General features: G+C 37.7%; 1 protein-coding gene across 1 annotated transcript in view; it reads right to left on the reverse strand.

The window, feature by feature from the left end:
- Nucleotides 1-12,726, reverse strand: part of LOC135760667 (thyrotropin-releasing hormone-degrading ectoenzyme-like) — a 105,906-nt gene that overhangs the window by 59,383 nt on the left and 33,797 nt on the right. The window contains exon 5 of the mRNA XM_065274750.1: nt 5,487-5,641. Within this exon, the coding sequence (XP_065130822.1) occupies nt 5,487-5,641 (155 nt within the window). The remainder of the gene's footprint in view (nt 1-5,486; nt 5,642-12,726) is intronic.

Raw genomic sequence — 12,726 nt, forward strand, 5'->3', positions numbered from 1 at the left:
TGCCTGAACTGAAAATTTATTTTGCTGACATTTAACAAGGTCTGGCTGTTGTTTCAACCTTGTGTTTGTAGGCTAAAGAGCTTTTCCTCAAATAAAAACCTCAGAAAATGAAAGATGCCCCGCAGTTGCATAACACACAGAATGTGGGAAATGAAGATAAAACTTCATTTTGTGCATAACACGTCTTTAACAGATTTCAAAGTAAAATTGTAAACCACCAAGGCTAATCAAATCTACTCTATAAAAGCATACAATGACAAAACATATACTGTAGGGGAGAGCGGGGCACGACCTAACGCAGGGGTCTCCAACGTGGTGCCTGCCACAATCTTCTTATGCACATTGTTTTAAAACCTGTTTTGAAGGACAACAAAATGATTTATTCATCAGCATTCAGCGCGAGTGTGAAATCCCAAACTCACATTGTATACAGAAGCTGTCTTTTATACACATGACCAACCAACAAACATGAATCATTTTGACTACACTCAACTCTCACCAGAAGCTCTAATGAGCTCAACATTATTGGCTGAATAACTTCATATGGAGAACTGTGCAGGTGACGCCTGATCATTTAACTCTGTGAGTCTGAAATGAGATGATAATAATAGTGATTGAGTGAGTGTGACATATTAAACACATCACTGACTGGGGGCAATTTTAGCAACAATGATACCAAAATTACTCGGTATGGAGAGGAGAGGTGTCTCTGGAGAGAGGGGGTTTGCCGCCCCAGACATCACAATGAATAAAACTATAAAATAACACACAGTAAAGGGCCATTCACATTTTAACGATAATATAAAAGATTTTTAAAACTATATTTTTTAAAGAGAACAGCGTAGTTCACACCACAACTTTAACGATAAAGAAACACAGAAAGATATCGTTGGGATTACTTTGAGCGATTTTTTCCCACCTGATGAATGATAAACCAATGCCAGCCAAACAAATCTATTTGAACTTCAAGTGCACCCGCACTTGAAATGACAGTGGAAATGCCCATTGCTGAGGTCTATAACATAAAATTACCTCGAGTATCCAGCGCTGATGCAGTTACTGTGAAATTCACTACTTAATCCTTTTTCCTACCACATTGACTATGCCACAAAGCAAGATATTATTACACAAACTACTAGATTAACTTTTTAGAGTAAAGTGAAACACGTGTTGAGGAGATATGCTGGTTACCCGCTGTGTCAATGTAACATGAACAGCGTATTTACATATTCATTGACATGTTAACAATTGCAAACGTTTAATAAAAAAAATATATGCAATATTAGTTAAAGGGATAGTTCACCCAAAAATGAAAATTCTGTCATCATTTACTCACCCTCATGTTGTTACAAACCCGAATAAATTTCTTTGTTCTGATGAACACAAAGCAAGATATTTTGAGAAATGTCTGTTTGTGGACTCCATTTATCTCCATAGTATTCTTTTTTTCTATTATGGAAGTGAATGGGGTCCACTAACAGTTTGGTTACAAACATTTCTCAAAATATCTTCCTTCGTGTTTATCAGAACAAAGAAATGTATGCGGCTTTGTAACAACATGAGTGTGAGTAAATGATGACAGAATTTTCATTTTTGCGTGAACTATCTCTTTAAAGTCATTAACTCTTTCACTGCCAGCGTTTTTAAAAAAAGTTGCCAGCCAGCGCCAGCGCTTTTCATGATTTTCACCAAAGTTTAATGCCTTCCAGAAAATGTTCTTCTTTAAATATATAAACATACAATATTCCAAATGAAAGAACAGACCCTCTGCTTTCAAACAAAAAAAACCCGTTTCATCCTACCTTTAGTGGTTCTTTTGCAATCAGCTTTTGTACATGGGTAGGTTTTGGAAAAACACCATATTTTGAGCAAAAAGCAGAGATAATTCCATTTTTATGACGGACTTTTCATAGAGATACGATTCAGAGCGATCTTTAAAACAGACACGGACATGCAGCAGCTTGCCATAGGGCAATACTTCCGGTTTTAAAAAGTTGCGGAAGGTGGATAATAGCGGTATTGCGGAAAGACGGAAAAACTTGTCATTGGCGGGGAAGAGTTTTCTCATAATTGACGAGATATCTCGTCAATGGCGGGGAAAGAGTTAAATGGTAATTGATTTGTGCAAGTGCTGCACGCATAAGCGAATCAGAATAAAGTTATTGTTATCGTCCAGTGATGTGGATGCTAATATAGTTATCGTTAACGTTGTAGTTATGGTTATAATGTGATCGGCCTTTAACAAAGAGTCCTGTTGTTCACTGATCAATTCTCTTCATGTGCAAACATGATTAACCTCCTAAGACATCAATTTTTTTGTTGTTTGCACCATAAAATTAAATTCTGTTTAACTGGAACCTGTAGTACACAAACGTGGACAATTGCACTGCTTCATGTTAAAAAAAAAAATATTTAGTTAATATATTTATTGATTCTTCCTAGCCCCAAAATAGCTAGAAGAAATCTGAAAGACGACAAACCAAAGCTCAGCTTTTTGGAGGTTAATCAGATGTCAACATGTTGCCACCAGACTGAGCTATTTGTGCACAGACAGAAACCTTTTAATATATGCCACAATACGAGCTGGATGATCCAATGCATTTTAATGAATGCAACAATGGTATGTCAGGTGATCTTAAAGGAAAACCACAGTCCGTATTTCAATATTTTACCATGTTCTTACCTCAACCTAGATGAATTAATACATCTTTTTTCAATGCGTGCATTAATCTTTGCACAGCGCGTCATGAATGTGTTAGCATTTAGCATTCATTCCTTAGGAACCAAACAGGGATGAATTTAGAAGACACCAAACACTTCCATGTTTTCCCAATTTAAAGACTGTTTCATGAGTAGTTACACAAGTAAGTATGGTGGCACAAAATAAAACGTGGCGATTTTTAAGTGGATAAAAATTTGAACTATATTGTATGGCGGAAGCAGCAATTTGACCTCGGCGCTCAGTAACATCAAGTTTGAGCGAGAGGGGGAGTAGTCAGGAGTGATGATGTTATTGTGTCAGAGGTCGAAGTGCTGTTATAAACGCATAATAGTACACTATTACAAACCTAATATTTGTAAATACAACGATAGAGAGACTTTCCCCTCAGCCCAGTTTAACAGCTGTTTTAGTATGCAGTGCACAAAGCTGGACTGTTTAAGCTTTAATATATTCACGGAAATTAAATAATAATTACAAACCAACTGCCAATATTCATCACGGCTATGCATGCTTGAAGTGTAAACACTAGAGTGGTAATTCGTTGTTATACTCATTTACATTCAGTAAAGTCAACAACATCCAGGTCCAGCTTTGCACATCACTGCTCAATATTATTATACCAACCCTACTACTGCCCGCCTTCATTTCAATTATTCTTCATCATGAAACATAAGGAATATATCCTGAGAACAGCAAGACCCTGTGGATTTTTGCTTTAGAAATATGCATTGTATTACAGTTTCTCAAACAGTATCATTTTATGGCCGCCTGTGAGAGTGTTTTACTGTATAATGCTGATGGTAGTTCACACAGAGCTGTATTATCTGTTGCAGACAACAAGAAAATGAGAGATGTGGTAATTCTTATCCTTTTTCTTCTGACAAGAAAAGAATACAAAAATACAAATAGAAAGAGCAAAAATAAACCACCAAACGGGTCGCATTTCTGTTTCATTTACTAAGCTCTTTATCAAAGGAAGCAGCACCTTCAAACACAATGCAGAGCTGCAATTCAGCAACACAATGAGGAGATGAATCCAGAACAATAATGCTGAATGCAGAACATCTCCAAGAAGCTCATACATAATCCACCATAACAAAAGCCTTAAAAATCCAAGCATAACGATTGCAAACAAAGGAGAATGGCATAAGTTCCCCCACTGTTTTCTTTATAATACATGCTAATGATGTATGGGTGAACTTAAGAGAACAAAACGGTGAGAAAGTCAACAATGAACGAGGGATGTTAACAAAAGAAACCTTTGCTATCGTCATCCCAATGGACATGATGTGCTAAGTCACTTCAATATAAGCTCCAGATACCAATTACATCTGCTACCATCTGCACTTTAACTCCACAATGAATTATCTTTACATTCTTACGGCATCACTCTCTGACTTAAACTATTTGTCCTCTGAGATTACAAGATAAAACAAGCAAACACACTTTCGAGGTGATAAATATCACTGCATTAGGAATTTACTGCTAGTTCTCAGCCTACATGAATACTAAAGCTGCATTCAGACTAGCAGTAGCAGAGCGACACAATCTCATTGGTTTCATTGGAAGCTTGGCGACTTCCGGCAACAAGAGCGACAGTGACCATTGGCGACTGGATGAGGCGTGTCAAAGTTGAGAAATGTTTAACTTTATGCAAATTATGGGCGACTTTTGGGAGCAACAACCAATGAGAATGAAGCAGTAGAGTTCACGTCAGCTGTCTCTCGTCCGTTCCTCATTTGTTTATGACAACCAAATATAGAAACGACTCTTTTGAAAGAGATGACGACACACAGCGACAAGGTGGCTTATAATGTAAATGTACCTTAAGGGAACATGTGAAGGCAGGAGTGATTGTTTGTGATGGTTAAACAGATAATCTTGTTTTTATGGGGAAAGCATTAAAGTGAAGGCAAATTTTCAGTCTTGATTGAAGTAGTTGAGGTTAAAAAAAGATGCAGCACTTGTGTTTCATATCGATAAACTTTAAACTAGCGACACAAAATATTACACAGTGACCCTGATTTATCTGCTGACAATATTGGAATAAATGAGCACATTATCATTTATTTGGAAAAAGTAGGAATTATGGTATCAAGACCTTAAAGCAGGCATGCGTATTCCTGGGTTTATCAAACAAATTTGAGCTAAACAGGACCATGAATGCTCACCCCTGCCTTAAAGAGCACCTATTTCATTGCTAAAAACCACATTATTTTGTGTACTTGGTATAATGCAAGGTGTTTGTGAGATTTATTGTTTAAAAAACACATTATTATCCACATACTGAACATTTTTGTTGTCTCTTCCTGAAACGCACTGATTTGAAAAGCTCTGTGTCTCCGATTGGCCAGCTAATCTGAACATTATGATTGGTCTGAATATCTCTGACGTCAGTCGGAAATGTGACGCTCCTTACAATGTTTGAAAGATTCGGTCACAATGCAATGCTCACAGGAGTTAACTTACAGGCTGTGAGTCAAAGCGGGAGGAATTGTGATAATGTCGATCTTTACTACATCACCAATCCCAGGAAGTAAACTGTTGCCTACAATCTGTGTGTTTGTTGTAAGCCAAGAAAAGAGATTTACATTGGAGATTATAACTTGCATCATCGTTTACTTTGGTGTTTGTACCTTTTATATATCGTTAACGTACTATTATACACGTACACACAAAAGGAAATGTAAAAAGTGAATCGGACAATAGGTGCTCTTTAAAGTAATGTGAAACTATGTTAGTACAACGCTTGTTTGTGTTTTACCTGGTGGCAGATCTCATGCACCACCACCATGGTGAGCTCCATCTGATAAGAGAAAGATGAGACGTCAGGATCCAATAAGATCTTCTGCTCCACAAACACACTCAGACCCCAGTTCTCCATAGCTGCATACGGATGCTTGGGAACTGCCAGCAGATCTGCACACAGTGAAGTACATCACAGGTTAATAAAGAGAAATAAGGATTGAAAAGCTAAAGACATCTACACCACACACAAAGTTTTTGCTGGGTCATTCTACAAAGTTAATGTTATTCCCAGAAAAACAGACGCTCAAAATAAATAACACACGGTAATCAGGATGCTGCAAATGATTTTGACAGGTACAGTTTAATATTACACAAAAATTTTAATATAAATCTGTATTTCACTGATATTATATTTACAAATTATTAAATCAAATAGTGTGTTTTTGACATTTGGACATCTTGTCTATCTTAAAACAAACATGTTTTCAATGTTTTGAAATTCTTAAACACTGAGAAATCAGCTTCATTAATCACTTTCCCTCCAAACATATTTAAAATGGCTCATATCTGAAAGTCAATGTATCAGACAGCAGATCAGCTGTTTTAAACGCAGCCCCCTTCATCAGCTCTGTGTCAGGAAGGATTCATACTGTATAAGAACAGAAGTAGATAAACCACTGCCGCTGTTAAATTCAGAGCTAATACTTAGCCAAAGGGAAGAGGAACTGTTTAACAAGATTAGACAAGATGCGTGTGTGTGTGCATCTTATTTGCATGTTTCTCTCAGACATAAGCAGTGTTTTTAAAGGGAAGATGCAATTAAAATGGCGACTAATACGGCTTGTTGATATAAGGCAGTTTTGCAAGTGAACAGCAGTCTGCAATAAGGACGAGGGACTTTAAATTGGAGTTTCATACCAACTAATATTGCAATTACACATGAACCACAAAGAGAGAGAGAGAGAGAGAGAGAGAGAGAGAGAGAGAGAGAGAGAGAGAGAGAGACACCTTCAAAGAGTTGCCTTGTCCTTAATTGGATTATTCTAATAGGTTCACTTAAAATATTAGTAAAGTTGCATTATAATATTGAGAAAAAACATGTTGCTGTCTCCTTTAAGTCATGCGAGTGAACAGCAAAAGCTGTATGAAGGCTGTCTGCCTACGGCTCTGACGATGTCAGAATAAAAGGTATACTTAAAACCATTTAAAAAAAACACAAAATATAAAAAAGGCAAAGCAGGCACATTGCGCATAGAACGCTTAACGTAACAGCATGAGGTGAAGCCAGCGCAGAGTTCGAGCGGCCATCTTGGTATACCCCAACCGGCAGAGGGCGTAACTGACTTCCATTCAAAATCATGATCTAAATTTTACCCGATTTACATCAGTCACACAAGATAAATTTTTAGGATATGTGTACGTGAATTAACTGTTAATTCTGGTGTTATTTGCAATGTTTATGTTTTAATCGGGCAGGATTTATAAAAAAATACGTTAAGGTAAGTGTGTCTGCTGCATTTTGTTAATGACACGGCTATAAATAAAGTTTTTTTGACATTCAGCTACATGGTCAGCGTTATTTCTCTAAATAAGTTTAGGTAACTTGTAAGTTTAGATAATAGAATTACAAAACCAGCAAATTATTGCATGCACATACGATATAAAGCATTTTTATTTATTTAGATTTCAGAATGAGCACGTATGTCATTAATACTAAATATGCTGCGGAGTCTGTCCACTGATCCGATACTGTAATGAAGATGAATGTATAATAACTGATTAAAACGCAAAATGTACAACTATCAGTAAATAATGTACATGCTTAGGACGTTTGTGTTGTAATAATGTACAGGGTAACTTCAGATATAAAAACAAAGACAAGTAAAGTGATGTTTTATCATTAAAATCTGATAACGTCCATTGATTTAATAGAATGTTTGGGTATACCAACATGGCGGCGCGGTGGCTTCACAATTGTGCAATCCAGTCATTTATATAGATCAGTGCACACAGCTCAGGGGTTATCGGAAAAACTCACCAAATGCTCTACCGTACACTGGTAGGATTGTTTTCTGGAATCATGATGCATGTTTTCCTATTGTCATTATTTTACCATTGTCCAAGGGAAATGTCTATTGCCCCACATTTTCTACAGTTTTAATTAAAAGGAATTCAATACTCAAGTTTTTTTACTATTTTTGTCCTATCTTTATCTTGGCCAGAACAATTTCAAGACATTGATGATGCAAACTTAGAGAAATTCCCTTATTTCTCTACCTCTGTCGATCACCGTCTTATACCTGGTATTCAAAGAGGCTGGAGGTATCAGAGAGAAAGGGAAAGAGAGAGGATGCAGACTGAGTTGATTGTGAACAGATGCACCCAGGAGGGCTCAAAATAAACAGCCTGTGCTTTCAGAGAGCAGGACCTCCATAATGTTTCCCACACACAAACATGAGCCTGAGGTGCAGTGTTGAACATTCAGGTGTATCTGGAGGTCCGCTGCTCTTTGAGGTTGTTTTAGGGCGAGCTGTCCTGGGGCAACTCAGGAAAGTAAAATCGGAGTAAGTGAATATAAACCTTTACTCACAGCAGGATTCAGTCTATCAGATCACACCTGCACCCATTACAGTATAGATATGGTGTATGATTCAACTCATAACACGCACACATACACACACGGTTGTAGCAAGTTCCACAATTTATGTTACAATCGAATTGTTTCTTGCATGTATTGTTACAGGTTGTCTGATGCAAATTTGTCATGAGACACACAACAATTACATTGACCTTATCGTCGTTCTGGCATTTTGGAAGCACAAGGTGTAAGACTTTTGTATTAAAATATCTACAAATCACTACAACAGTATTATATACTGTAGTTTGTTTACATGTGTACTGTACATGTTATCCCAAATGCATGCAGAGCTGTGCAAACCATCCATCTGCGGATGGAAATCAATCCAAATCATGTTCATGCATGACCTAATGAAATCAAATTTTACAACAGTTTCGTTATAATGTAAGCCAACAAATTAGCTTGATCAGATCACCAGACTGGTGTGCTAGACACTACAACTACCTTTGCATACCTCTGCATGATGCACTGCACAGATTGGTCCGCATATAACATAGTATCGCAAGAGCAGTGCGACAGCGTCTGCGATACTTCAATGTCCATATTTAAAACTTTATTAACGTAAATAAATACCTTCCGCTAGCGCCGTCATCTTAGTCGCGTCCGCATTCAGGATGAGATCTGACGCAGCCTACTGAGGTTACTCTGCTGCTGCTCTGTGCCCCCGCCCTCCGATTTGTCATACGTCACTAAGAAAAGTGCGAACACTACGCTAATACTCTCTCCTGAATGCGGACGCGACTAAGATGGCGGCGCTACCGGAAGGTATTTATTTTCGTTAATAAAGTTTTAAATATGGATATTTCTACAACAACACCTCACGGTTTACCCTCAGAAGACCTTTGTTTATCATCCTGGAGCCGTTTGGATTTAATTTGTGAAGGATGGACGCACTTTTTTTGGACTTGAAGGTCGCGGACCCCGTAACATTACATTTCATCAACTGAAAGATCTAAAATATTTTATAAAATATCCGAAAATGTGTTTGTCTGAAAAACGATGGACATATGCAACTCGGACAGCCTGGGGGTGAGTAAATCATGAGTTTAATATAATTTTTGGCCGAACTATCCCTTTAACTGTGCTGATCTGCATATATACAGCAATACATTATGTATTAACTGCTTATACAATAAAAATCTATGTAGTAATAATCTATGTAGTTTATGTATTAATACATGTGGGAAGACATATTAACCCAATGTGTTTCAAAACTTCTTGTAAACCTTCATTTTTTGTCCTCTAGGTTTTTTCAGTGTCCTATGGCTTTGTTAGCTGGGATAATACATCCCAGATTTTCCGCTGCTATGTCCGTGGTGCTGAATCCAAGGGGATCTCATCAGCTTTGCTTATTTGTGACCCTTAACTAATTTGCGCTTCTCTAAATAGATTGCGTTGGTCATTATGGAAATCAGCTGTTGCCCTTGTGTTATTTAATTTGCGCTTTTTTTAGTAAACAACCTGCAAGTATTACCACTCCCATTGGCGCTTTTTTGGAATTGTGCTCTCGTGCTAATTTGCCCCATTTAGTCAATCTGGCCCCATGCGTCATTATCACATTATGTTGCATTTTGTGTAAAAATAAAAAACAATGTGTGTTAAAAGTAAAATGTTCTTAAACTCAGCCTCAGACAATCGATCGAGAAAGAGCAGCAGTCGTGTTAACGTGGGTAATAATGCGCCGTTATCGTGATCAGCTAAACACAGGATCTTTTAAAAATATGTGAAGTTCAAAGCACAGACTCTCTAAAAGACATCCAGGAGTTTAGCTTAAAGGGATAGTTCGGCCAAAAATGATATTAAACCCATGATTTACTCACCCCCAAGCTGTCCGAGTTGCATATGTCCATCGTTTTTCAGACAAACACATTTTCGGATATTTTAGAAAATGTCTTAGATCTTTCAGTTGATTAAATGTAATGTTACGGGGTCCGCGACCTTCAAGTCCAAAAAAAGTGCGTCCATCCTTCACAAATTAACACTCTGGGGTCGACGGTGGCGCGGGCGCCGCAAACTCTTTATTTTTCAATCACTCCGCAAAGAGACTTCAATTACTCAGCTGATTTTTGACATACAGATATGATTTATACATCATTTAAAACGTTAAAGTGTCTAGTTTTTTTCTGTCCACTCCCAATAAAAACAGAATGTTGTACTTTTCGCAAAATTAAGAAAATAAACATGATGCGCATTTTGTTCTCTCTCCCTCAGTGAAGTCCTTTCAGAAACGCGTCAGAAAAATTAACTGTAACTTAACGAATACTTGTCGTAGAAATACAAGATAAATGTCTACATAATGCTTGGAATGTCTACTTTTAAATGATGTAAGTGAAATCGAAAACAGATATTGTCATTCGGTGTAAACTGCATGAGAAGGAGGATAGGTAGCGTCTTTCTTCTGTTACCTCATTATCTCTAATGAGATGAGATCGCCACACCCCCGCGCCATTGAAGTGAACGAACAGAAACATCCATATGCATGACTCATGCCTCCTGCAGTCAATGGATATGCAATCTACAATCCAGTCTCTCCATTCCTTGTATTTCCATCCGATTGTGGAAAACACAAATAAAAGTCCAGACAACGATAGGCAGTTGTTCTTTTGAGCTTTTTACTGCACAAAAGTAAACCTCTCGCTGGCCAACCAAACACTAACCCTGTGTTGAAGTGTGTTCATTTTACGATGGCCAAACAGTATCTTTACCATGATTAGGCTACTATGGTTTTTAAAAGGTAACTTATACTTGTGAAATTAATAGAAAATAATAGAAATATATATACATAATGTGTGTGTGTGTGTGTGTGTGTGTGTGTGTGTGTGTGTGTGTGTGTGTGTGTGTGTGTGTGTGTGTGTGTGTGTGTGTATTTACATTATATTGAAAAGTAAACCTTATCATGGTTTTACTACAGAGAAAGTTACATTGAACATCCACACAAGGCTTTTTATGTGGCTCATTATTCAACTCTTTTGTCTCTCAGCTGTCAATCACTGATTATTCAGGAGCTTTCCCGCCTCCACGCATATAGCCTTTCCCAAGCAAAAGTGTCTTAGAAATTGTAAATCAATATCTTGCTTTATGTGATTGAGTAGGCCATATGATTTTCACATCATTTTGAAAAAAAAAACTCTAGACTACTAGATCCTGTTTTGAAAAGTATTGGGAAAACATGTTTAGAATGAGTTTTGTGGACTTATATCAGTGACTTAAAAATGTTGCTTTTTCAAAAACCACGCATAAACATTTTTCTGTCAAAAATACAAACATGTATATACATGTTGATTATATGATATTGTAGCCCAGTTTGTGATGAACACAGTGTTATGAGACTTTTGCCATTAATATGTTTTCAAGCAACTGAAAAAAGCACAAATGTCAGTGCATGTCGAAACTTCTCAAGGGCCCTAAAAACCCCTTAGACCCCAGAGGGTTAAATCCAAACAGCTTCAGGATGACAAACAAAGGTCTTCTGAGGGTAATCCACGCGGTGTTGTTGTAGAAATATCCATATTTAAAACTTTATTAACGAAAATAACTACCTTCCGGTAGCTCCGCCATCTTAGACTCCTCTGTATTCAGGAGAGAGTATTAGCGTAGTGTACGCACTTTTCTTAGTGACGAATGACAAATTCGGAGGGTGGGGGCACAGAGCGGCAGCAGAGTAGGCTCCGTAGGCTGCGCAAGCTCTCATCCTGAATGCGGACGCGACTAAGATTTTTAATACGGAACGTATTTATTTTCGTTAATAAAGTTTTAAATATGGATATTTCTACAACAACACCGCGCGGATTACCCTCAGAAGACCTTTGTTTGTCATCCTGGAGCCGTTTGGATTTAATTTGTGAAGGATGGATGCACTTTTTTGGATTTGAAGGTCGTGGACTATGGGTGTACCCCGTAACATTACATTTATTTAACTGAAAGATCTAAAACATTTTCTAAAATATCCAAAAATGTGTTTGTCTGAAAAACGATGGACATATGCAACTCGGACAGCTTGGGGGTGAGTAAATCATGGGTTTAATATCATTTTTGGCCGAACTATCCCTTTAAGGCTATATTTTCCTGTTTTCCAATGGGATTTTGTGAAGAGTGTTATTTTCCAAGGCTGGCTGACCCTTTGTCAGCAGCTGGAAGGAATCCCTGCAGATCCAATTGTACCAGTTGTGTGCCACCTAGTATCGATTACGGAAGATCAAGTAAAGTACCCAACTGAGAAGATATATCAGCTGCACATGTGGGCAAATATTAAACAACCAATGCTAACATCACAGCTGGACGATTTAGTCTTATGTTCGCTTCTTACGAATTGCTTGTAGGTGTTAAAAAGTGGAAAGATACGCTTCAAACAGATGTTTACCGGGAGCGTCCCATTCGTGTGGCTATTGATAAAGTCCACACTGTTGTTCTATGGTGAGTAATTATGTTTATTTAGATGCTGTTTGGTTGCGGCTGGTTATTTCAATGACTGACTTGTTGCACGTCGGTCTGTTAGTGCGGGGACTTTCCAAGTCCCAAAATGTGAAGCTAGACGAAGTAAACTGTGATTGGTTGTTTAACATTTCGGTCAAATGGCCTCATGGGCGGGCATTGGCCAAAAAAGCTGCCATGAATTCCA

The sequence above is a fragment of the Paramisgurnus dabryanus genome, chromosome 1, assembly GCF_030506205.2.
Source record: "Paramisgurnus dabryanus chromosome 1, PD_genome_1.1, whole genome shotgun sequence".
Lineage (NCBI taxonomy): Eukaryota > Metazoa > Chordata > Actinopteri > Cypriniformes > Cobitidae > Paramisgurnus > Paramisgurnus dabryanus.